Here is a 23,640-nt window from a genome sequence, read left to right on the forward strand (position 1 = left end):
TCTAAGAAGTGTTCATGGCTATGCCTTCCATATTATATATATTTATTATGTACATGAATATATATGCTGCAATACATATATGTATACACATATACCTATAGATACACCTATATATGGACATATATATTCACATATGTACCTACATATACATATATATTAATACATACCTACCTATGCAACCACACAGCTATTTTTTGGGTTGTTGCTGCAAAATTGTACATGTTATAAGATTTACCAAAAATGTCCCTACTTTGTGTACTTCTTAGTGACAGCATTTACCTTGGTCAGGTTGTGCTTTTGCAATGACATTTTGTCATAAAATATTTGGATACAAATTTTAAAAATGAACAACAAATGTGTATAAATATGAAGGCAGTGGCCATGCACCCTGCCAAGTAAGTTTATAGAGCATGCATCCCTAATATATGTATATTTATTTATTCATAAACTCACTACATTTATATAAAAACAGAAAATAAAAAGGATGAGAGGCTGTTGCATATAGACATTAAGAGATAGATACAAGATATATTACAAATAGCCAAAGCATGGAAACAGTTATGTGTCCTTCAGCAATAGAACAGATGATTAGATTGTACCATATTTATACAACTGTTGCTAAGTGAATCAGTGTGAGTCAATCTCAGGTCAAGAATGTTGAACAAACAAAGCAAATTGCAGAAGAATAATATTGTGTCAATCTATTTATATGAGGTTCAAAAATATGCAGAAGGAAATGACATTGTTTAGTGTTAACATATGTGGTAAACATATGCAGCATAATTATAAAACAATGGAAGAGAAAGACCAATACACAATTCAGGCTAATGAGTATCTTTGAGAGGGAAGGCAAAGGGCTGTGGTTAGAGAATCCATGGGAGCCTTCAAGGTTCTCGGTCTTGAACTGGGTAATGGGTGATAACTAGGTGTACGTTGTATTTTTCATAAAGCTTATACATTTTTTATAAAGTCTATTATGTCTATTCAATATTTACCAGGAACAAAATAAAAATAGATAAGAAAAATGATTTAACAAAACAAACCCAAACCACCAAAAACCATTCACAACTCAAGGGATTATCCTGAAAACTGCCTGGACATATATACATCTCACTTTGGAGACAAGACCAAACCAAACTCACTGCCATTCCATTGGTTGACTCATAGCGACCCCTCCTTGGGTTTCCGAGGCAGTATGACTACGGAAGTAGATTGCCCAATCTTCCTTCCGAGGAGTGGCTGGTGGGTTTGAACTGCCAGCTGTCTGGTTAGCAGTCAAGTGCCTTAGGCATTAGGCCACCAAAGCTTCTTTGGAGACCACTAGCCACTATAAAGTCAAGTTTATATTATTATAAAGGATGCATGTTTTTGTAGACCTAGAACAGAGTAGGGAACAGGAAGCTCTGCATTAATGGTAGAAGGAGAACTATTGTAAGTACTTACCCAAAGTGGTGTTGCCCAGGATGAGAGGGGCTTCAGGGTACTTCACTTTCAGCTCCAGGAGATCCTTGAGGGTCCCAGGGGAGATCCAGGTAACCCTATCTCCATGAAAAGTGAGAGTGTGTTTTTCTGGGTTCTCCGCCATTCTCTAAGGGCAAATGAGAAGTGTGTGTCCATGTGTGCACATCTGTCTTCTTGGGTTATGCAAGGTCCCAGGCAGAGGAATGTTCTTCCAGAGATCTCAGGGTTCTGGAGTCTACTTGTCCAAAAGATACTAGGTCTACTCATTGGCTAATGCTTGAATTTCCTTGACATTCCTTAGACATTCACTCCTTGAGCTTGTTGTTATTGCTATGTGCCTTGAGTTGGACCCGACTCATAGTGACCCCTCCTTGGGTTACTGAGGCAGTATCACTACAGAAGTAGATTGCCCAACCTTCTTTCCAAGGAGTGGCTGGTGGATCTGGACCGCCAGCCTTCTGGTAAGCAGTCAAGTGCCTTAGGCACTATGCTACTAGAGCTAGAGCTTAAGACTTGTTAAAATGTAGCTCCTTTTTTTCTTTTGGTATGCATAACGATATAAGCTGCTACCTGTCATCCCTTCAGTATGGATTCATTTAACGTAATTTAGTCTCATGGCTTTAAAAACCATAATTGTACTAATGCTCCTAAAACAATATCTCCAGCCTGAACTTTTCCTCTGAAATCTCAGCTGGTGTATCTGAATGAGTATTCTACATCTCCTCTTAGATGTGTAATAAACCAAGAAAACAAACAAACAAACAAATAAAAACCCAAATCCACTGCCATTGAATTGATTCCAACTCATAGAGACCCCTGTCGGGTTTCTGAGGTGGTAAATTTTTATGGAAGTAGATTGCCCAGTCTTGCTTCTGCAGAGTGGCTGCTGGGTTTGACTACCAACCTTCTGATTAGCAGTCAGATACCTTAGGCACTGTGCTATGACAGCTCAAGCATGTCCAATTCCACATGCTGAAAACTGAGCTTCTTGTGTGCAAGTCTCCTTCCAAGCCCTTCCCAAAAAGGAACCCCCAAAAGGAAAAATACCCTGCTTTTAGCGTAGTGCCTAAGGCACTTGACAGCTAACCAGAAGGCTGGCGGTTCAAACCCACCAGCCACTCCTCGGAAGGAAGATGGGGCAATCTACTTCCATAGTGATACTGCCTCGGAAACCCAAGGAGGGGTCGCTATGAGTCGGGTCTGACTGGACAGCACATAACAACAACAACAACAACAACCTATATCTGTAAGTGGCCATTCCAGTTGTTTAGGCTCAAAGCCCTGGAGTAAGCCTTGACTCCAATTTCTTTCCCATAGCTCATATCACATCCATCAGCAATTTTCCTTGGCTCTTCTTCCAAAATATATCCAGAGCCCACCGGTTTCTCACCACCTCCCCCTGCCCCCTTGGTTCAGCCATCACCAGCACTCATGTGGGCGTTAGTCCCTAACTGGGCTTGCTGCTCTTTTCCTTGCTCTTCTGCAGGTTACTCTCAACCCAGCAACCAGATGATGCCATTGCAGTGTCAGTAGACCATATCCATGGGCCATATCCACCCTCGGTCCAGACCTCCAATAGCTTCCCATCTCATGCAGAGTAAAAGCCAAGCAGCGTAAGGTTCGGCAGGGTCTGCACCAGGCAGCACGCGCTCTGCCCCTGGTTCACTCCACTCCAGCTGGGCTGGCCTCCACTTTGGTCCCTGATCAGGCCATGTGTTCTCCCACCCTTAGGACTCTACACTTGCTGTCCCAAGTGCTGGCTTGCTCTTCCCCCAGATATCCTCATGGCTGGCACCCCTACTTCTTTAGGACTTTATTTAACTGTTACCTTGCCAGAAGAATTCCAGGCTGTTTAAAACTCCACTCCCTTTTTCCACAGTTAATATCCCTCCTCTCTGTTTTATTTTCTTTTCCTTAACATTTCCCACTCGCTAACACACTATATATTTTCCCTATTGTCTTGCTCATCGTTTATCTCATGAGATTACAAGCTTCTTGAGGGCAAATCTTTTTGTTAGTTTTGTTCCCTGTTATATTTTTAGTAAGGGGCATTGGTGGCACAATGGCTAAATGCTCACCTCTAACTGAAAAGTTTGTGGTTCAAACCCACCAGCCTCTGTGGGAGAAAGACTGGAGATCTGCTCTGGTAAAGATTAAACCAAAAACTCTCATTGCCATTGAGTCAATTCTAACCCATAACGGCCCTCTTAGGAGAGAGTAGAACTGCCCCAGATGGCTTCCAAGATTATAAATCTTTACAGAGGCAGACTGCCACATCTTTCTCCTGCCAAGTGGCTGGTGGGTTCAAACCTCCTGACATTTGGTTAGCAGGCAAGCACTTAACCACTGAGTCACCCCTTAGAAAACCCTATAGGGCAGCTCTACTCTTTCACATGGAGGCACTGAGTCGAAATTGGATTGATGGCACCTAACAACAACATATATCCAGGACTTAGAACAGTGCCTGGCACAGTGCTGAATGAATACATATTTATTGAGTGAATGAATAAATGCATCAGAACCTCTTCTGAAACAGGTATTTTATAGGGACCACTGGCTGCCTGAGAAGAAAGATGGAGGCGTGGATGGAGAGAAGGGTGAGGAATAAAGAAGGCTCTTTGGGGCTCTGAACTAGAGTGGCCAGTAGGATCAAGTCGGAAACGGAACAAAGCTGTATCACTTGGGACAGTCAATAGGGATACATTCTAGATGACAGTAAAGAGTGATGATGGAATCACTTTAAAAATACCCTTTGCTGAGGCTTCAGGGAGTGTGTCCAAGGGGTCAGCCAGGGCTAGATGAGTAGACATCTTGGTCAATCCAACATTTTACTTACTCAGCGTGACAGTTTCATAGGAAGGAAAATGGATGGTTTCATAAATTGAATTTATAACCAGTGATATTTAAACAAGCACAAAAACACCCAACTCATCTTACCACGAGTTCTGGGGGAAATATGAGCTCCTGGGTAGGGTCCAAGGGCTGGAACTCCTCTTTCACAAATAATTCAGTGCACATCTTTATAAAAGGAAGAAGATGGCCTGTTAGCCTAGCTCAACTGGAAAAAATGTTGTAATTATTTACATGAATTAAGCAAGATGAACGTAATAACAGCTCTTCTGCTCTCCTTGTGGGTACTTAGGGAGTAGGGTTGGGGGTGGGGAGGGGTGGGGAGGAGCAATAGTTCAAACCAAAGAAAGTTTTAAATAAGGAAATACCAATTTTCCATTAACATGATACAAAACAAAAGAATATTCTATGAAATACTCCAAAGGGTCCTCTGTGAAACACCAAGACACTTTATGGAAAAGCTATCTGGAATCAAGTTGGTTTGGAAATACTCTCCACTAAGAGCCAACCACTGCCCCTTCTCCTGTCAAGCCAGGATTCAAAATGCTAAAAGCCCTGAAAAGTTCTGCAGTAAAGATAAAAATAACCCTAAACATATGCACAAGAATAAACACACACACACACACACACACGTACACATACATGCACGTTTTTTAAAAAATGGTGGTAAACATATACATAAAACATTTGCCAATTCAACAACTTTTACATCTATAATTCAGTGATACCGATTACATTCTGTATGCTGCACACACCTGTAACTTTAGTAACAATGCTGTGGTTTTTAGCTGCTGTTGAGTCAGCCCCCAACGAATGGCAAGCCCACACCCAATAGAACAAAATGCTGCTCCATCCGGGGCTTCCCCTTGATTGGTTGCAGATTGGATGGTTGGGATCCATAGGGTTTTCCAGTTAACATTTATTGAGTGCTTAAGTTCCAAATGTGTTTACATGTGTTAATAATTTATTTAGTCACAACACTTGTATAAAGAAAATAAATTATCATCTCCATTTTACCAATTAGTACACTGAGAAGTTACCAAAAAGCTAATCTCCTCTGAATCAGATCTGTGTTAGGCTTAGAAGATGCTCATTCCCACCTTCCTGAAGAGGTGAGAAAGATTGGGAGAGAACTATGGGCTGCAGCGGGGAGGGTGCACAATGGGGAAGAGCCCAGGCAGACGCCGGAGGCCAGAGGCCGGCTTCGCTGCCAGATCTGCTGCAGCCTGCTCGCCGACCCTCCCACTGGAAAAGCACTGAACTTTGTAAAGATTAGCGGGAAATAAAATATGTATTGAAGGGTCATTGTTATAACTCAGTCAGATGGCCTGACATTCGTCTTGCATTCGTCCTCTTTCTTTATCTCTCTGAGATCTTCCCAGGTCCAGAAGGAAAATTTGTAATTGTTCCTCAAAAAGATACTTAGTAGGGCCAAAGACTGAAGCGTTACAGGCCAGCATCTGAATGGCAGTGAGTTACTGAGTGATCAGTTTCCACTTTAGTTGGCATTAGGAGTGTAGGGAATACCTGGAACAGTAACGTGATGTGTCCTTAAAATGTACGTTTAAGATTGTTCCTGAGAGTTAATATGTAAAACAAACATAAGGAATCAAAGTCCAGAGATGAAAGTTTCCCCTAAACAGTCCCTACATCAAGACTTAATAGTTATCCCTGGAAGATGCTCACAGAGCTTACAGAGTGTGTTCTCCAGAAGTGGGGGTTTGGTCACCAGGGAGGCAGAGAGAAGGGAGAGTCCCAGGGCAGGCACCTGGTCATGCAGCAGGTCTACTCTGGTGACACATGGTCAAGTGCTTGGCTGCTGACCTGAATGTTAGTGGTTTGAACCCACCCAGCAGCTCTGCATGAGAGAAAGACATGGTGAGCTGCTCCTGTAAAGATTACAGCTTAGGAACTGCCCCTAGAGGCAGTTCTACTTTGTCACAAGGGGTCACTATGAGTCAAAATCCACTCAATGGCACTTAATAATAACAACAGCCCTGGTGGAAGAGAGGGATACTTCAATTATGCTACCGTTTAAGATTATCATACTGCTCTGAGTCCATACTCACCAACTGTCTCTTTATAATTTGACTTCCTATATGTGTTTCCCTAAAGGAAAGGTGAATGGCTCAGTGATCACAAAGTCCACTTTATAATTTGTTTCCTTTTATGAATGAATATTGGAGCACATTCCAGTGTAAATAATATGTTCTTAGGAGTTTGGATAAACAGTCAGATAGAGCCTAATCATTACACAGATGGAATTCCTGAGGCTACAAAATTGAGAACCAGACTTCAGAATGTTTTGACTCCTCTAAGACACAATCACTCGGAAGGAAGATGGGGCAATCTACTTCCATAGTGAATCTGCCTTGGAAACCCAAGGAGGGATCGCTATGAGTCGGGTGAGACTCGAAGGCACGTAACAACAACAACAACAACAAGAAGACACAATCAATGTCCATGGAAGCAGCAGTCAAGAAATCAGACAACATATTGTGCTGAGCAAATCTGCTGCAAAAACCTCTTTAAAGTGTTAAAGAGCAAAGATGTCATTCAGAAGACTAAGGTATGACTGACCCAAGCCATGGTAGTTTAAATAGTCTCATAAGAATTTGAGAGCTGGACAATGGACAAGGAAGACCACAGAAGCACTGATGCATTTAAGTTTTGGTGTTGGTGAAGAATACTGAAAATACCGTGGATTGTCAGAAGAAGCAACACATTTGTCTTGGAGGAAGTGTAGCCAGAGAGCTCCTTAGAAGTGAGAATGGCCGGACTTTGTCTCTGGTACTTTGGTCATGTTGTCAAAGTGACCATTCCTGGAGAAGGATATCCTGCTGGGTAAAGTAGAGGGTTGAGGGAAAAGGGGAAGATGCTGAAGGATGGATTGACACAGTGGCTGCGACAATGGGCTCACATGACAATGGCTGTGAGGGTGGTGCAGGGCAGGCTGTGTTTTGTTCTGTTGTATGTTGAGTTGCCATGAGTCAGAACTGACTCAATGGCACCTACAACAACAACAAGACCATGACCCTCCCTGAGGTGGTGGTGGTGGGGTGCATCCCACCTTCCTAAGATAACATTCCTCTGTTCCATTGCATATCTTCTTCAGACCAAAATAAGGTGACAGTGGGAGGTCATTCTTGAGAATGGGAACAAGGTAGGATTGATGGAGAGAATCTGATATGGGAAAGGGAGGATGGGCACAGTTTTATCTAAGTCAGATGTGTTTTCTCCTTTTTCTTTGTCTATAGGGGTTGATTCTCTATTTTATCCTGTATTTCAACTTCTCTAAGTAATTCCTTAAAGCAGTTGGCAGTGGGACTTTCTTGGAAACAAGTGTCTCTCAGACAAGGGCAGTGGTTGTTCAGTGGTAGAATTCTAGCCTTCCATGGTGGAGACTCAAGTTGGACTCCTGGCCAAAGTCCCCTCAAGTGGAGGTCATGTGTAACTATGATGCTGGAAAGGTCTCAGCAGAGCTTTGAGACCAAGAAGGACTAGGGAGAAAGGCCTGGTTGTAGATCCCCAAAAATCAACCAATGAAAACTGTGGATCACAACAGTGAGGACTGAGCAGTGTTTTGTTCCTATGTGGTTGCCAAGAGTTGGGGCTGACTCGATGGCAGCTAACAAAAACAACAAGAAGACTGAGACACTTTCTTATACTTCTTTCCTCAAAGACATTTCTCTCAGGGAGCAAAGCCAGAGGCTTGAATGTTTAAGGCTGGACTTCCTAACTGTGGGAACCATTAATGTGCCATGTGACTGGATGGGCTCCCCAGCCTCCCTGGTGTTGCGTGTTCTGTCTCTAGAAAGAAGGAGATATAGTAATGGAGGATGACCCTGCCTAAGTAGGGGCAGGTACTAAAACCCATTTCCACCTGAGAATGGAATTTATCCAGAGTTGGGGTAATTCTCAAACCCGCCAGCCACTCCCCAGAAGGAAGGTTGGGCAATCTACCTCCCTAGTGACACTGCCTTGGAAACCCAAGGAGGGGTTGCTGTGAGTTGCTGACTCTATGGCAGTGCGTTGTGTTGCATTTGGCTAATTAGGATTTTGTTTTCCTGTTGTTTCAGCCTTCAAGACTGTGAAAGGGGAAATCAGAATACAGGCTCTATATCATCACTTCTATCCAGCTCCCAAATGAAAAGTATTTTTTTTTTTTTTCTGTGAATACACTTAAAATTGCGAGTAAAACATGATCACCAAAGCCAATAAGCATAGTTTCAACCCTGGACCAGCCTCCACCACTGTCAAACCACTGAGCAATACTCTCAGGGCAAGGACAAAACAAACAGTGAGACTCACCTCACTCTTCCTGCCAAGTGAGGAAGAGTCACTGTCTCCCTGGTCCAAGCAGCATTTTCCTGTTCCTTTCTGTTGACAGCCATTTGACTCCTAAGAAATGAAATGACTTATGATTAAGAATGATTTTATGGGCCAACAGGTGTGTGCCTCGAAAGGTTTGGCAATTTAAATTAGGTGTCCGACTTTTTTTTTTTTAAGCAACATTTGGTGATTTCTGTTGGAACAAAGCATCGGCACAGGGATAATCACAAAGCCTTTTTCCTTTTGCCTTGTTTTTCTTTCCGAAAGTAACACATATAAAATATGGGAAATACATAATTTGACATATATATGTAAATATATAAAAAGAATACATATAGAGTATGTACAAAAGAAGTAAACTATCCCTGCTCTATTCCACTGATAATATATTTTTTAAAATTTTTAACTGTGATTTGGGTGAAAGTTTACAGACTAAATTCATTTTCCATACAGCTGTTCATACACATTTTGTCTTGTGACAATTCCCCAAAATGTAACAGCTCTCTTCCCACTTCCTCCCTGTAGTTACGTCTTCCCTATGTCCTTCCCTCCCATGCACTCCCGCCCCTCAAGCTGTCTCCCCGTGCAAACACTGCCCTTGTGTTCTCCCATGATTGATCACTCCAAAGAGTCTATCTACCTGATGTAAATGTTCACCCCATATGCCTGTCTATTGTTTGGCTGGAAGCCATAGGAGTGAGTTCAGTTCCAGACCTGAAGGGTAACTAGGGGCCATAGTCTCAGTGGTTCCATAAGGCTCTATCAGACCAGCAAACCTGGTCTTTTTTTTTGATCTTGAGTTTTGTTCCACATTGTTATCCCACTCTATCCAGGATCTCCTGCACTGACCCCCTCCAAATAATTGTTGCTGGGCACCATCTATTTTTTCTGTCTCATGGTTATATAGGCTGAGGATCATATGGTCTACTAGTCCCTTGGACTAATTGCTTCCATGCATCTTTGCTTTTCTTCATTCTTCTTTGCTCTGGATGAGGAGAGACCCATCGTTGCATCTAGATAGCTGCTTGCAAGCTGTTAAGGCCCCAGTCGCTACTCACCAAAGTAGGATGTAGAACAATGTTTCTGTGTAGTATGTTATGCCAATTGAGCTTGACGTCTCCTGTGACCATAGTCCCGAGCCCACACGTCCAACTACTTGCTCCCTCTGGGTAGCTGGCTGTGGTCAAGAAGTCACCACAACCTTGTCCCTTGTCAGCTCTGTACACCTGGATCACTGATAATATTTTGACATACTTACATTTGGACTTGTACTGTAAATATACTTATTTTTCAGTCCTCACAGGGTAACAACTTTCTTCCCACTTCCTCCCTGTGGTAACTTTTTCCTTCTGTCTTTCTTTTTGTACTTCTTGTGTACCTCTCAGTGTCTTCCTTTCCCTTAGTGCTATTGTACTGGTCACCTGCTTTTGGTGTATTGCCTTTCCTGCTTTCATTCCTCTGTTCCTCCAGATTTGCTTCTTACATTTTCTTCCTCAAATACATTTCTCCTAATATACACTTTGGGAGCTCTGGTAGCATAGTGGCTAAGGCACTTGACTGCTAACCAGAAGGCTGGTGGTTCAAACCCACCAGCCACTCCTCGGAAGGAAGATGGGGCAATCTACTTCCATAGTGATACTGCCTCGGAAACCCAAGGAGGGGTCACTATGAGTTGGGACCGACTCGATGGCACACAACAAGAACAATACACATTTTATTTTGTCTTTTTGGTCATTTATTTGCCTATTGTTTTGCTCACTTATTTGCCTACTTGTTTATTTATATCGTGAGCATTCCTTTAAGTCATCAAAAGCTCTTTAAAATATAATATTCCATCTTTTGGTTATTCTATAATACACATGTAAAATTTGCTCTGGATGTATATTCAATCTCCCCCCTCCCATTTTATAATTATAAACAACATTGTAACAAACATTTTTGTATATATAGCTTTGTGTACATTTCTGAATTTTTTTCCTAGCTTAATTCCAAATGGTAGAATTCATTGAGAAAATGCTAATAATCAGAGAGGTAACAATTTATGACCTCACTAGCATGTAAAATTTAGCAATACTAAGTATCATTTGTACAAACCCAAATCAGTTGCTGTAGAGTTGATTCCAAATCATGGTGACCCCATGTAAAAGCCTTTTTTTTTTTTTTAAATTAAAATAAATAAAAGGAGGGGTGGGTGGGAAGTGATAATCAGCTCTCCCAGACATTTGGGATCTACGTTAGGGGTGACTGGGATTGAGTTGACAGCGAATTTCTTTTTTTTTACATGTACATTTAGTTTCACTCCTCGTTTACCATGTCCAACCCTAACACAGTCTCCTCCCCTCCCTACCCTGTAACCCTTCCCCTGTGACCCTCGTATTTATGCACTCCTGTTTGTCCTGCATTTCCTCAATTTGAATGTTGGTCCTCTGGTGTCCTGTGGTCTATCGCTCTAAAGGATGCATTACCATAGAGTATGTGGGTACGTCATCCTGGGTTGAGTGGTCTGTGTGTACATCTTATTAACTATTGGGCTGAGAGCCAGCCCCTGGGGGTGTGTTTTATTCCAGGTACAGAAAGTATTCCAGGGCCATAGTATTGGGGGTGAATTTTTTTTTTTTTTAACTTTTATTATGATTTGGGTGAAAGTTTACAGAGCAAATTGCTTTTCCTTTCAATGATTCATACACCATTTGTTTCATGACATTGACTGCACTCCTTACAACATAACAGTGCTCATCCTCTTCCTCCCTGTTCACAGCAGACTAGTAAATAAGCCTGCACTTGCCTTGCTTATTGGGTAATCAGGCACTCCTGCCCCAACTCCACAAATATCAAGGACAGGCCTGGAAGTGGATTAGCAGGTGTGTCCCACTCCTGGAGCCAGGCACAGCCCCTGAGCAGTCATCCTTCTTTCCAGTCCCTTCCTGCCTTCTGAGCTTTAGCCCTGGGTAAACGCCGCCCCTTTGATCTCATCTGGCTGATTGTTCTGAGGAGTGTGTATCTCCTTGGTGTTATTGTTCATATGTGGGGCTTTCCATTGTTTAGCTAAATTGAGCCATATGGGTGAGTTCAGTTGCAGGCTTGAAGGGTGCCTAAAAGCCATCTTGATGATGAATTTTAAAACAGCTTTCCATTGCCTGCTCTTTCCTTTCTCAGTTCCTCCAAATTTGCCTCTCATATTTTCTTCCTCAAATACATTTCTCCTAAGTATCTTTCAAGATAATTTATTTCAGAGATGTCAGTCTGTTGCCTCTGCCCAAGTGTCTCAGGTTGCCATCTTCCTCCTCTGTCCAAGAAGCAAAAGCAGCTGGGTCAAGTAAGCAGAGCCTCCTCTCTTACTCAAAGGTCTGAGAACACCCATGATTGGCCATGAGCCAGCAATAATGGCAGGAAGCCAGTCTCATCTTGGCCCAGTAGATACAAGCCTCACATATTTCCTCTGCATTGGGTTGCTTTTACTCATGGAAGTCCCATGGAACATGTTGGCTTCAGGGTGGGGTCTCTGACCACATTTTTGCCTTTATCCCTGGAGTCTGTCTAGAAAGGTGGATGTTATCCGCCCTTCCCGCTAGAGGGAGGGAAGTTTCCTCTATTTCTATTTCACAAGTCCTTTCTGTTTACACTCACAATTTGCTGAGCTCACAGGCTATTCATTTTTTTTTTTTTTAATTTATTGTGATTTCAGGCTATTCATTTCACTTCCCAGCTTGTCAACTTTGGCTCCCCCATGCAGCAGCAGAAGTCTGGGACATGCTCAGGGGCTGTGCCTGGCTCTAGGCAGTAGGACACACCTACTAATCCACTTCCAGGCCTGTCCTTGACATTTGTGGAGTTGGGGCAGGAGTGTCAGATTACCCAATAAGCAAGGTAAGTGCAGGCTTACTTACTAGTCTGTAGTGAACAGTTTCACATTTTTTCACCACATCAAATATTCTGCTTCTAGGTATGGTTGGCATCTCTCTCTCTCTCAACCCCACAGCACCTTCCTATAGAATCAAAGCCTTTTTTCAAATTTACTGTCCCTAACAGGGATGGAGTACTAAGTAAGCAAGGTAAGTATGGGCTTACTTGTTTTTACTAATTTCCTGGGAGTCGTTTCACATGGGTTTCACCACTGACTCCTGGGAATGGTTGGAGAAGTACCAGAGAGGGTGCCCTCTAAAGTCTGGGGGTCTACCTTGCTTGGGTCTAGGGGTGGCACTACCCACACCCATCCTACCCTCAGCAGAGGACACTCAGATATGCCTTTCTGCTCCTGGTCTCCCTGTCAAATACTGCTCATATCATCAACAACATCCTCAAAACAGTAGTAACTCTGTTGAGTTATTATTAAGTGCCAAGCAACACAACAGCCCAGTGAGGTATTCTCATTTTGTAGCAGAAACACTCGGAGCTCTTGTGCGTGGGTGAATTTTGGAGTCCACTCTGCATATTCAGATTCTTTATCTGCTTACACCTTTCCAGCTGCCAGGATTCTTGGAACTAATGTTGTCTCACCAGCTCAGACTCTATCCCCTTGCTTGTCTCCTTGGATTTGTGGGAGTTCTCCCTTCTGGAAAATATCTGGATGGCTGGATGGACCCCCTGACAGTTCTTTGTGGTTTTGACTTGACAACATCCACCTCTTGTCACCTGCAATAGTCACCCTGTCCTCCACAAATAGCTAAAAAAGTCCCCTGAGGTAGTTGGAATTAATTTATAGTCTGCTTAGATTGTCTAAAAAATTCAATTCTTGCATTTCCAGTCTTGACCAGTTGTGGCTGTCACTCTTGCATGCTGTGCAGGGTGTTTACACAGTTACTCACCACGCAGAAGGTTCTTCCACTCGCGAGAATTGGTCGATACCCAGTACAGCGGCATAGGTTGCCTAATCAGAGGAGAAGCATTTTTGTCAGTAGGCTTTATTTTTGCTGGTTTATTTTGAAAGTTGAAACAGACCCAACTTTTTTTTGAGAATGTTTAATATCTACTAAACTGTTAAATGATTTTTTTTTTTTTCTCATTAGAATACTACCCTTCCTACCACCTCAATTCCAGTCTTATTTTCTGTCCTCAGGAGGATAACACTCTAGCTGCTGCAATACCTTTCACCCATCTATTAATTTATTCTTTCATGGAACAAGTATTTATTGACAACTGTATTTCAGACACTAGTCAAGATGCTAGGGATCCCAAAACGCAGACAGAATAGGTAATTTCTAAGGCTCCATATTGAGTCCCAAGGAACTCTAGTAGTGCTGAGTTAAATCATTTGGCTGCTAATCAAGATGTTGATAGTTCAAACCCACCAGCAATTCTATGGGAGAAAGATGTTCTTTATAGAAGAAAGTCTTCTTCTGTAAAGATTTACAGCCTTGGAAACCCTGTAGAGCATTCTACTCTGTCCTATATGGTAACTATGAGTTAGAATTGACTCCAAGGCTGTGGGTTTGATTTTTTTGGTTTCTATGGAGTGCTGGGATGGTGCAAATTGTTATAGATGGCTGCTAAATGAAAGGTTTGAGATTCGAGTTCACCCAGGGACACTTTGGAAGGAAGGCCTGGCGATCTACTTCTGAAAAATCACACATTGAAACCCTGTGGAACACAGTTCTCCTCCGATACACACAGGGTCACCATGAGTCGGAGTTGATTCAACAGCAACTGGTTCTTAAGTCTCTATATAAGCAAAGTATACCTGGAAAACCTTTGTCAGTGGTGCTTCTCCGTGGCTTTTAAGTCACTGCATCAAAATCCCTGGGGCAGGGGGTACTTATTAAAAATGCAGATCCCTGGCCCTGCTCTAATTCTCCTGAATCATAATGTCTGGGGTGGGCCCTGGAAACGGCATTGAATAATCTGCAGGTAATTCTTTTGTAGAGTTTGAGAACCACAGTTTTCCAAGGGTGAAGGTATGTCAAAGATTAGTGTGGGATCGAGTTTATCTGGAAACAAGGAAGCTCAGGCTTGAAAGATGAGCCATCAATAGCTTGGTGGAAAGGAGGGGAGGGACATGTTGGGCTCACAGAGCAGCACAAGCAAAGGTGCAGAAGTGGGAAAGTGCACAGGAGTTGGGAGTCAGCCAGGCGACTGGCCTCAGGGAGTCTCAGGGGGAGAGACAGGAAGCATGGGTTAGTGAGGCCAGTGGTTGGGCTTCTCCGAATGCCTGGTTAAGAAGGCTAGGCTTGGCCATACTTTATGGACAAGAGGCCGCTGAAGAACCTCAAATAGGGAAAAGATCTAAGAACAATGGGGGATTTTAGATAAATTCATCTGATTTTCTTTATTGGAACAGAGAGAAAGTCAAGGTGCTTGTAGGATACAGCAGTGTGTCTATGTTTACCTGTCAGTACTTAGTCTAACAGACCAAACCAAAGCTGTTGCCAATGAGTTGATTCCAGCTTGCAGTGTTAAGTGCTTGGTTGCTAACCAAAAGGGCTAGCGGTTTGAAGCCACCCAGTCATTCCTCAGGAGCTCTGGTGTCATAGTGCTTAAGGCATTTGACTGCTATCCAGAGGGCTTGCAGTTCAAACCCACCGGCCACTCCCCAGAAGGAAGATCGGGCAATCTACTTCCATAGTGGTACTGCCTTGGAAACCCAAGGAGGGGTTGCTATGAGTTGGATCCAATTCAACAGCAGCGTGTGTGTTAGTCATTCCTTGGGAGAAAGATGAGGCAGTCTGCTTCCGTACAGTTTGCAGCCTTGAAAACACAATGGGACAGTTCTGCTCTGTCCCATACAGTGGCTATGAGTATGAGTCAGTCTAGGAACCTGTGTGTATATTGGATGACTTGTTCAGGGATATTTATAGGTGCTACAAAGGGGACATGCTTGTGGTCTCCTTTTAGTGACTTTAACATATTGCAAATGTTAAATGATCCTTTAGATACTGAAGGGTCCTTAGTGGGGAAAGCCAAGTAAGTCACTGGATAGAGAAATGGGTGCCAAGGTGAGTAGTGTGGTTCACATGCAGTGTGTTAGTCCTGTGGAGCCTGCTCCAAGCATGCGCTCTGACAAACAAGGTGAGCTTGGCATTCTCTGCTCCTGAGTGAACTGTGGCTAAGTTACAAACCGCTGAAGGGGCACTTTAATGGGCTTGGGAAGGTGTCTGGGGTGGGGCAGCATTTAACATACTTCAATTCTGACCTTCTGTGGGTGGGAGGTTTTCTCCTTGTCAGACTTACCCCCCAGGGCTTCCATGAGCTGCTCCTCTGAGGGCTCTGGGTGGTTCCTCAGGAGAGTGTACATGGACATCACCATCCCAGGGGTACAGAATCCACACTGAGTGCCGTGGCTTTTGGCAATCCTCTCCTGGAAGGACACATGCTTAGTCACAGGCCCTGTCTTCCTACCGCCACCAACCCTTCATGAGTATCATGCCCTTGTCATGATGGGACTCATGCCTTGAACAAATGCATCCCCTGCCTTGGTTAGAGTCTGCCAGTATCCCTTTTCCTAAGTTGGGCTGGAGGAGATGACTCAGACGCCGTATTCTATCATTACAAAGATGGTCAAATGCTCAAACCCTTCTACTTAAGAATTAGTGGTATACCATTCCTAGAGCAAGAAGAATTCTCCAGAACTCAATAATTGTAAGGAGAGTCTAAGGTTCAAAAACATTTTTCTTAACACCTCCATATCTTGCACAGATCCCTACTGATCATGAGGCCACCATTTTTGATTAACTCGGAGACTATCTACTATTGATCTCCCTTTATTCTTTACATCCTTCTGTGTTAGCTCAAAGGAGCTGTACTTTCAAAGTTTCCAAGACTTTGGTCTGTGTCCTAGATCTTTGCTATTTAAAGTGTGATTCATGGACCAACAGAATTGTTTCCACCTGGGAATTTGCAGAAAATACAGAACCTCCAGTGTCTGCCCTGAACTTCTCGACTCAGAATCTGCATTTTTAACAAGCTCCCCCCAAAATTTAGCAACCCTCTTTTAGAGTTCAGAAGGTCATGAAATCCCAGGACGCAGGCTTATCAACCTTCTTGTGACCATCCTCTCCAACCTGCCCGATAGACTCAGCTGACCTCTGGGTTCCTCCTGCCTGGAAGGTTCACAATTTTGGTCTTCTGGTCCTATTACAACCCAAGATCCCATGGCAGTTACAGACAAATTAAAACCAGCCTCTGCATTCTGGCTTCAGGTTAGGATTTGGAGAAATGATTGTTCTGGTAAAGTCGGTTTTAGATTCTACTCACCTCCACCCACCCCCCTACACCTCAATTCTGATTTTACTCCTAAGAACTCCATGTCACTGAGGATAAGGCTGCATTTTATCCTGTTGGCCCAGGAGACATTTCACTCCATGTATAGTATCATTTGTATAATATCTATTCTAAGCTGTAGTCTGATAGGTATCTATCAATATTTTGTTAATTATATTTATCAAGCAAGTAGAAAAAAAGTAAGAAAAAAGATGATAATCTAATAAAACTTGGGCAGATTCCCAGCTTTCTCTGAAATCACTTAACAGGTACCATTACCCTGATCAATATTTATTTAAGCTTCTACTTACCTAGCCACAACTTAGAAGTCTCAGGGTGCACTGTAAACACAGCATTTGTTCAAAAGGAGTGAGAAACATAAGATGTGTTTTACCTGCACGGGGTGAATCCTGGTTTTGATGCTTCCAACACCTTCCACGGTGGTGACAGCTGCTCCATACAGAGAGCAGATGGGCACCAGGCAGGCAGTGACAGAGAAATGCCTTTGCATGAGAGACAAGGAAAATCAAGGTGAGTAACATAGGCCTGACTTGTAGGGAGACTGAGAACAAGAAGGGCAGCAGAAAACCCCGCAGCCTATCACTCAGTCAAGGGGGTGGGAAGCTGAAAGAGGGGCAGGGAGGAAGCATTTAGAGTCCTCTCTGCTGACTCTGTAATATCTACAAGAATGGAGATCCTTAGGGTGAATCTGGACATTCTGAACATTAGAAAAACTTCCCAAGCCCAGAACAGATGCATCTGGGGGCAATAGAAATGGACTCCCGTCACTAAGAGTGCGGTTGAACTTTAGCTAGGACTTATTGGGACACTGACCCCATAACAGATAAAAGACAACACACCTATGTCTTTCACCCTTATCTATGTGTTTAGGAACTTTTTTACTTGTTAATTTTAAGCTTTCTGGATAAGGTTGCTCAACAGCGTTAGACCCCCTGTGTTTTAGGCTGTATCTCTTGATTTCTTGGGCCAACAGGTTTAGGAGAAGCACAAGTTCTGGAATCTGGCCCTTAATTAAAGAATGGAGTCACGGCCCAGACCCTGATCTGCAGAGTCTTTTGGCCTAGCCCAACAGTAGAAAGAGCATTAGCTTCAGAGCCACAAAACACGGGTTCAAGCCCTTGTTCTACCTCTTACTGGTTGTATGACCTTGAACAAGTCACTTCCTCTCTTTGACCTTCAGTTCCCTCATCTGTAAAATGAAAGATTAAGCTAAATTGAGGTTTCTTAATCTAGTGTGCATAAATGGGCTTCAGGAACCCCATGATCTCCTTGAAAGTGTATGAAAAATATAACTAAACCAAACTCAACTGCTGTTGAGTCGGATTTGACTTATCGCGACCCCTCCTTGGGTTTCCGAGGGAGTATCACTACGGAAGTAGATTGCCCCATCTTCCTTCTGAGGAGTGGCTGGTGGGTTTGAACCTCCAGTCTTCTGGTTAGCAGTCAAGTGCCTTAGGCGCTATGCTACCAGAGCTCCTAAAGTATAACTAGTTTATATGTTTTCTGAGTAGATGGCTTGTAGCTTTCATCAGAGTTTCTGAGGGGTTTAAGCTCCAGAGATGGCAAGACTCACAGACCTGGAAGGCCATTGATGATCTCTTTCAGCTGTGAGATGAGAATACAAGCCTGACAAAGAAACAGAACCCCCTCTGGGTTTCTAGAAAGATACCTTATCTTCTTGGACGCAGGGTCATGCCTGGACACCATCACCGTACATGCCCCACAGCCTCCTCTGCCACAAGCATACTTGGTTCCTGTGAGGCGTACTGCAAGGGGGGTGGTCAAGGAAAAGATGCTAAGGCAGATACAGCTGTCTACAGGTGTCACTAGCAAAACCAAAGCCAAAAACCAGTGAGAAAGGTCTTTTTTGGAGGGAGAGAGGCAGGTCTAAGAAGTCATCCACTTATACCTCTAGGTCTCAGTAAAGGCCACTCCATATTTTATTAAATGCTGTGTGACACTGAGCTTATTAACCTGTCCCTGTCTGTTTTCTCACTTGCAAAAAGGTAAAAGCAATATCTACCTTCACAGGCTTATTGTAAGCATCTGGTAAGATAATGCAGTAAAAGCCCTTTGAAGAATCCTATGCCATTGTGTTGCTGTTAGTTGCCATGAAGTTGATTCCAACTCATGGTGACCCCACATGTGCAGGGTGGAACTGCTCCAGAAGATTTTCAAAGCTTTGGGAAACATCACTAGGTCTGTCCCCAAGGCACCTCTGGGTCAGTTAGAGTACCAACCTTTCAGCTGGTAGTTGATTGCTCAACTGTTTGCACCACTCATTCTTTTGTCTTCTTCTTGGTTCCAATTATGTAATTTGAAGAAAGAACTGTGTATTTAGCCACTCAATTATATCTACTTTTGTCTAGTGATCTGTATTGCATTTGAAAGCAAGTTAGTGAGTCTTCGGAGACACCCCCATCATAGTGTCAGATCCTACCTTCCTACCTTGCATGCCCCACTGCTCCTGCCTGATCCAGGTCCTAATCCCAACTTTAGGGTTAGCCCCAGATGCATGTTTTTATCCATCCATCACGGTCCATTTCCACACAATTGATGGGATTGGATGCAATTAACTGGATTGGCTGAGAAAACTTTAGAATCAGGAATTCTGCTGCTATTACTTAATTTTTTTTTCTTCTTTTTCTTTTGAAAACCACAGGACTTGTCCATCTAAATTAAGAACCATAACCTCAAATGCTTATCAGAGTGGTTATGTAAATGTGTGGAGTGGGCTGGATGTAACTGGAGCCCTTTTGCCTCATTTTAGATTGGGGAGTAGAGAATGTCCTATTCAGCTCTAAGCAGGAGTGTTGCTTTGTAAGAATGACTATCTTCCAATTTTTCACCAGAAGTTGGAAGTCTAGACTTTAAAGTATAACATTTCCTGATTTTTAAACATTGACAATTAATGAAAAACAAACCAAAACAAAACTCATGAGGGCTTTTAAACAGCGACCAACTCCTTCTGTTTGTCATTTTTGTTATTTGTTTTGACTTCTCTGAGCGATCCTTCAGATCTACCAATTAAAATGTGTTTGCTGCTATGTAGATCTGTATTTCAGACTATGACATGATGGGGAAGATGTGCTGTAAGAAAACAGATGTAAGGGAAAGAAACCTTTTCTGTGACAAATGCTCTCACGGAAATTGGAGGATTTGGTTTCACTTAAGGGCAGGGCAAGTGCAACACAACGAGCCATTATATAACAGCTTTGGGGAGGAGCTGATCAGCCCTGAAGGGAATAACTAGTGAAGTAAAGAGTTTAGCTTATATTTCACTGCCATTAAAGCAAAATAGAGAGAAACTTCATCCTTTTCAAAAGAGTCCAATTAACCTAATATCCTCAAAACTGCTGCCAAAAGCAAATATGGAGCAAGAGCCAAGTAAGGGAGCTGGTTATTTTGGAAATGGAGGGATTTGATTAGTTCCCATAATTGCAGCTGCTCTCAGTTTTTAAGCAAACATAGACAAGGCCAAGACTATGACAAAAAGGGTCCGGTTCTTTCGCAGGAAGTTCAGCAGAGTCACTTCTGGGTCTGCATTCCTCTCTATCACCTGTGTTGGAACAGAAACGAGATTATCGTGGGAGTTATATGAGTGATCCAGTGGAGCGTCTGCTGCGGCCTGCATGATTTAGAGATTGGGGTATATATAACATTAGGCCCAGTCCCATCTACCCCTGTGCTTTTGTGCTCAGAGGACAAACAACTTCTACACATATTTACAGAGCAGGGGACACATAAAGCAAATGTGACAATGCTGTTTTTTGTGATTAGTGCTGGAGACCAGTTGTATTCTTCATATTTGCTTGACCCAGTCTCTCGGGTTCTTGAAATATTTCAAATTTGGGAGGATTTGGACACCAAGGATGGGTGTGTGCATGTGTGCACATGTACGCATGTGCACTTGCAATGCGGGGTGCTGGAGGGAGAAAACCTGGGTAGGGAGTTTCTATTTTGATACCCACGAGACACCTCTAATAGGAATACAATTAATAATATCTATGACCTTAAGAAAGGAGCTCTGGTGGCATAGTGTCTAAGGCATTTGACTGCTAACCAGAAGGGTAGTGGTTCAAACCCATCAGCCACTCTGTGGAAGGAAGATTGGGCAATCTACTTCCATAAAGATTTACCACCTCGGAAACCCAAAGGGGGCTGAGTGGGAATCCACTCGATAGCAGTGAGTTTTTTTTTTTTTTTTTAATGACCTTAAGACTGGTGGCAGGAAGGGAAGATGGGGGAGTTGCTCTTGTCTGGAAGAGGCCCCAGAACCAACACAATGGTGAGGCATGATGCCCTAATTCAAGACCCAGGGTACATCTGGAGGGAGACTAGAACTCCTCCCTCCCTCTCTGACCTTGGAAAGTTGGGGATTAGCACTCAAAAGTCGGAGTGCCCTTTGTGGCCTCCTTCCCCATTTGCTTTATGGAATATTTCCTTTGGCTTCGTGGGGTTATGCAAACACCTCCAGCCATTCTGATGTATCAGAGGGAAGAAGATACAACAGACTGTTCATTTTAGTTTCTTCCTTTCTCTCCAGAAGAAAGATAAGAACTTTTTGCAGACCTCAAAGAATAGAAAAGTTTAGGAAGATTGTTCCAAGCTTAGATATTACAATCCAACTGTTTTCTGGATCCCTACCAAAAAACAAAACATAAAAAGTCAAACCCACTACCACTGAGTTGATTCCAACTCATAGTGACACTATAGGAAGGAGTAGAACTGCCCCATAAGTTTTTCAAGGCTATCATCTTTAGGGAAGCAGACTGCATTGTTGTTCTCCCATGGAGCAGCTGGTGAGTCTGAACGACTGAAATTTTGGTTAGCAGAAGAGCACTTTAATCACTGCACCACAGGACTCCCTCTCTGGAGGGCCCTTCTCTGCCTGCCCTTATTCCCATTCCAGGCCTTTAAAAAAGGTTTACTGAGAATGTGGCTGGATTTTAACTGACTTCCACCTTCCCCACACACATTTGCATTTTCTTTAACCACTAGAATTATTCCCTGTTCTGGCTGCTGCTTTTTTATTATGGGTTCATGACTCAGGAAGGAATGTGGAGCAGAATGTAGTAGAAAGAGCCATCTCTGGCTTTTGCGTCTCAAAATCCTAGGCCAGTGGGGTAAGCAAGTAAGGACTCAGATCACAAATGGTAGTTTTAGGAGAAGGTATGGTGGTTGCTGGTCATGAAGACTGGATACAGGAGACTTAGAAGGGACAACATGAGAGTACACAGGGTTTATGCTCCATTTCATTTCTAGCACCAAGCCCTGGGGATGGGTATGACCAAACCCCACTGAGGTTGGTGGGATTGGAGAACTGAGGGGTCTTGAAGGGGAAGTGACAAGTCCACAGAGAAGACCTGTGCCCTGGGAATGGTTCCCTTGAGAGACATATAGAGACTCTTGGTGAGAAGGGGCCTGACAGAGGACAATACGAGTGAACTGATAGCTTGGGTGGATTGATGGTGAGGATTGGAGGGCAGATGGCTCTCACAGTGATGTCAAGGAAAAGTGGAACTCCCTCCTTGCCACAATAAGCCATTATAAGCTGCAACCCAGGGAAAGAGGGGGACTCCAATGGACTGTGATTACATTCCAACCAATTCTGTATAATAGGGACTTGACAGGAGAATTAAGTTGATGTAAGAAAAACACTCAGAAAAAAGATGTGGCAGTTTGCTTCTGTAAAGATTACACTCTTGGAAACACTATGGGGGCAGTTCTACTCTGTCTCATAAGGTCACTATGAGTCCTAAATTTTACTCAGCAGCGTGGTTTTTATTTTTTAATAGAAAAATATTTCTCGTTTACCTAAATTTGAGGATTGAGATATGTTACTAGATAAAGTACTTCTCATTGATCAGGCCCAGTGCTAAGCACTTTATAAGCATGCAGGGGAGTCTTAACCAGTGAAAGAAGCCCTTTAAAAATCTTTACAATAGCCCCAAAACATCGTTTCTAACAATGACTCTAAGCCTCAAAGATGTGAAGTTACTTACACAAGGTTACACAGTTAAAGGAAGTGCCAAATTGGAACAGAAACTGTCCCATACTAAGGCAAATGCAATTAACCCCAAAATGTTTCACATCCTCATAGCCCCAGGAGCTGAGCCCTGGCTGAATGGGGGGAAGGCCCAATTAGTACGGGTTCTTGGAGTCCTGGCCAACCAAAACCAGTTGCCCTTGAGTCAGTTCCAACTCACGGCGACTGCACGTGTGTCAGAGTAGAACCGCACTCCATCGGGTTTTCAGTACTGATTTTCCAGGAGTAGTTTCCCAGGTCTTTCTTCCAAGGCCTGTCTGGGTGGACTACCCCTGCAACCTTTAGGTGGCAGCTGAGCCAGTTAGCCATTCGCACCACCCACGAGTTCCAGTCCCAGGCTCTTGCTCCTTAACAAGAGGGAGGGTCAGCCCAGATGGGCCACAAGAGCTGCCTAATGATTCCCTGCTCTCTCTACAAGCCATGGCAGTAGCAGCCAACACTTACCTTCCTCCCGTTCACAAAGAAAACCAACTCATCCGATCTCGTTGGGCAAGGCATTGCACCCTTAAGTAAGTAAGCCTTACAACTCTAGGTGGGAACGCTCTGAGGCACCTTTCTGTGAGCAGAAAAGATTTAGGTCTTAGCAACCGGAATGCCTCTGGTCTGGAAGCAAGTGACTTGAGCCTTATAGGGCAGGGCAGGAGGTGGAGACTTCCTTGCTTCTCAGCCTTTTAAGTGGAGGGCACCAGGAGGGCTGGCCTTACCTCACACCTCCTCTGCCTCCCACCAGTCCT

General features: G+C 43.4%; 1 protein-coding gene across 1 annotated transcript in view; it reads right to left on the reverse strand.

Moving 5' to 3' along the window:
- LOC103193016 (aldehyde oxidase 2) overlaps positions 1 to 23,404 on the reverse strand; it is a 118,375-nt gene extending 94,971 nt beyond the window's left edge. Inside the window, exons 1-9 of the mRNA XM_042783580.1 lie at positions 23,351 to 23,404; positions 20,359 to 20,416; positions 18,527 to 18,623; positions 17,231 to 17,339; positions 15,808 to 15,934; positions 13,449 to 13,510; positions 8,623 to 8,712; positions 4,399 to 4,479; positions 1,444 to 1,588 (exon numbers count right to left, since the gene is read on the reverse strand). Coding sequence (XP_042639514.1) covers positions 1,444 to 1,588; positions 4,399 to 4,479; positions 8,623 to 8,712; positions 13,449 to 13,510; positions 15,808 to 15,934; positions 17,231 to 17,339; positions 18,527 to 18,623; positions 20,359 to 20,416; positions 23,351 to 23,404 — 823 coding nt within the window. The remainder of the gene's footprint in view (positions 1 to 1,443; positions 1,589 to 4,398; positions 4,480 to 8,622; positions 8,713 to 13,448; positions 13,511 to 15,807; positions 15,935 to 17,230; positions 17,340 to 18,526; positions 18,624 to 20,358; positions 20,417 to 23,350) is intronic.
- Positions 23,405 to 23,640: the final 236 nt, after the last annotated feature.

This window comes from Orycteropus afer, unplaced genomic scaffold, assembly GCF_000298275.1.
Source record: "Orycteropus afer afer isolate SDZICR_OR568_19922 unplaced genomic scaffold, OryAfe1.0 scaffold00002, whole genome shotgun sequence".
Lineage (NCBI taxonomy): Eukaryota > Metazoa > Chordata > Mammalia > Tubulidentata > Orycteropodidae > Orycteropus > Orycteropus afer.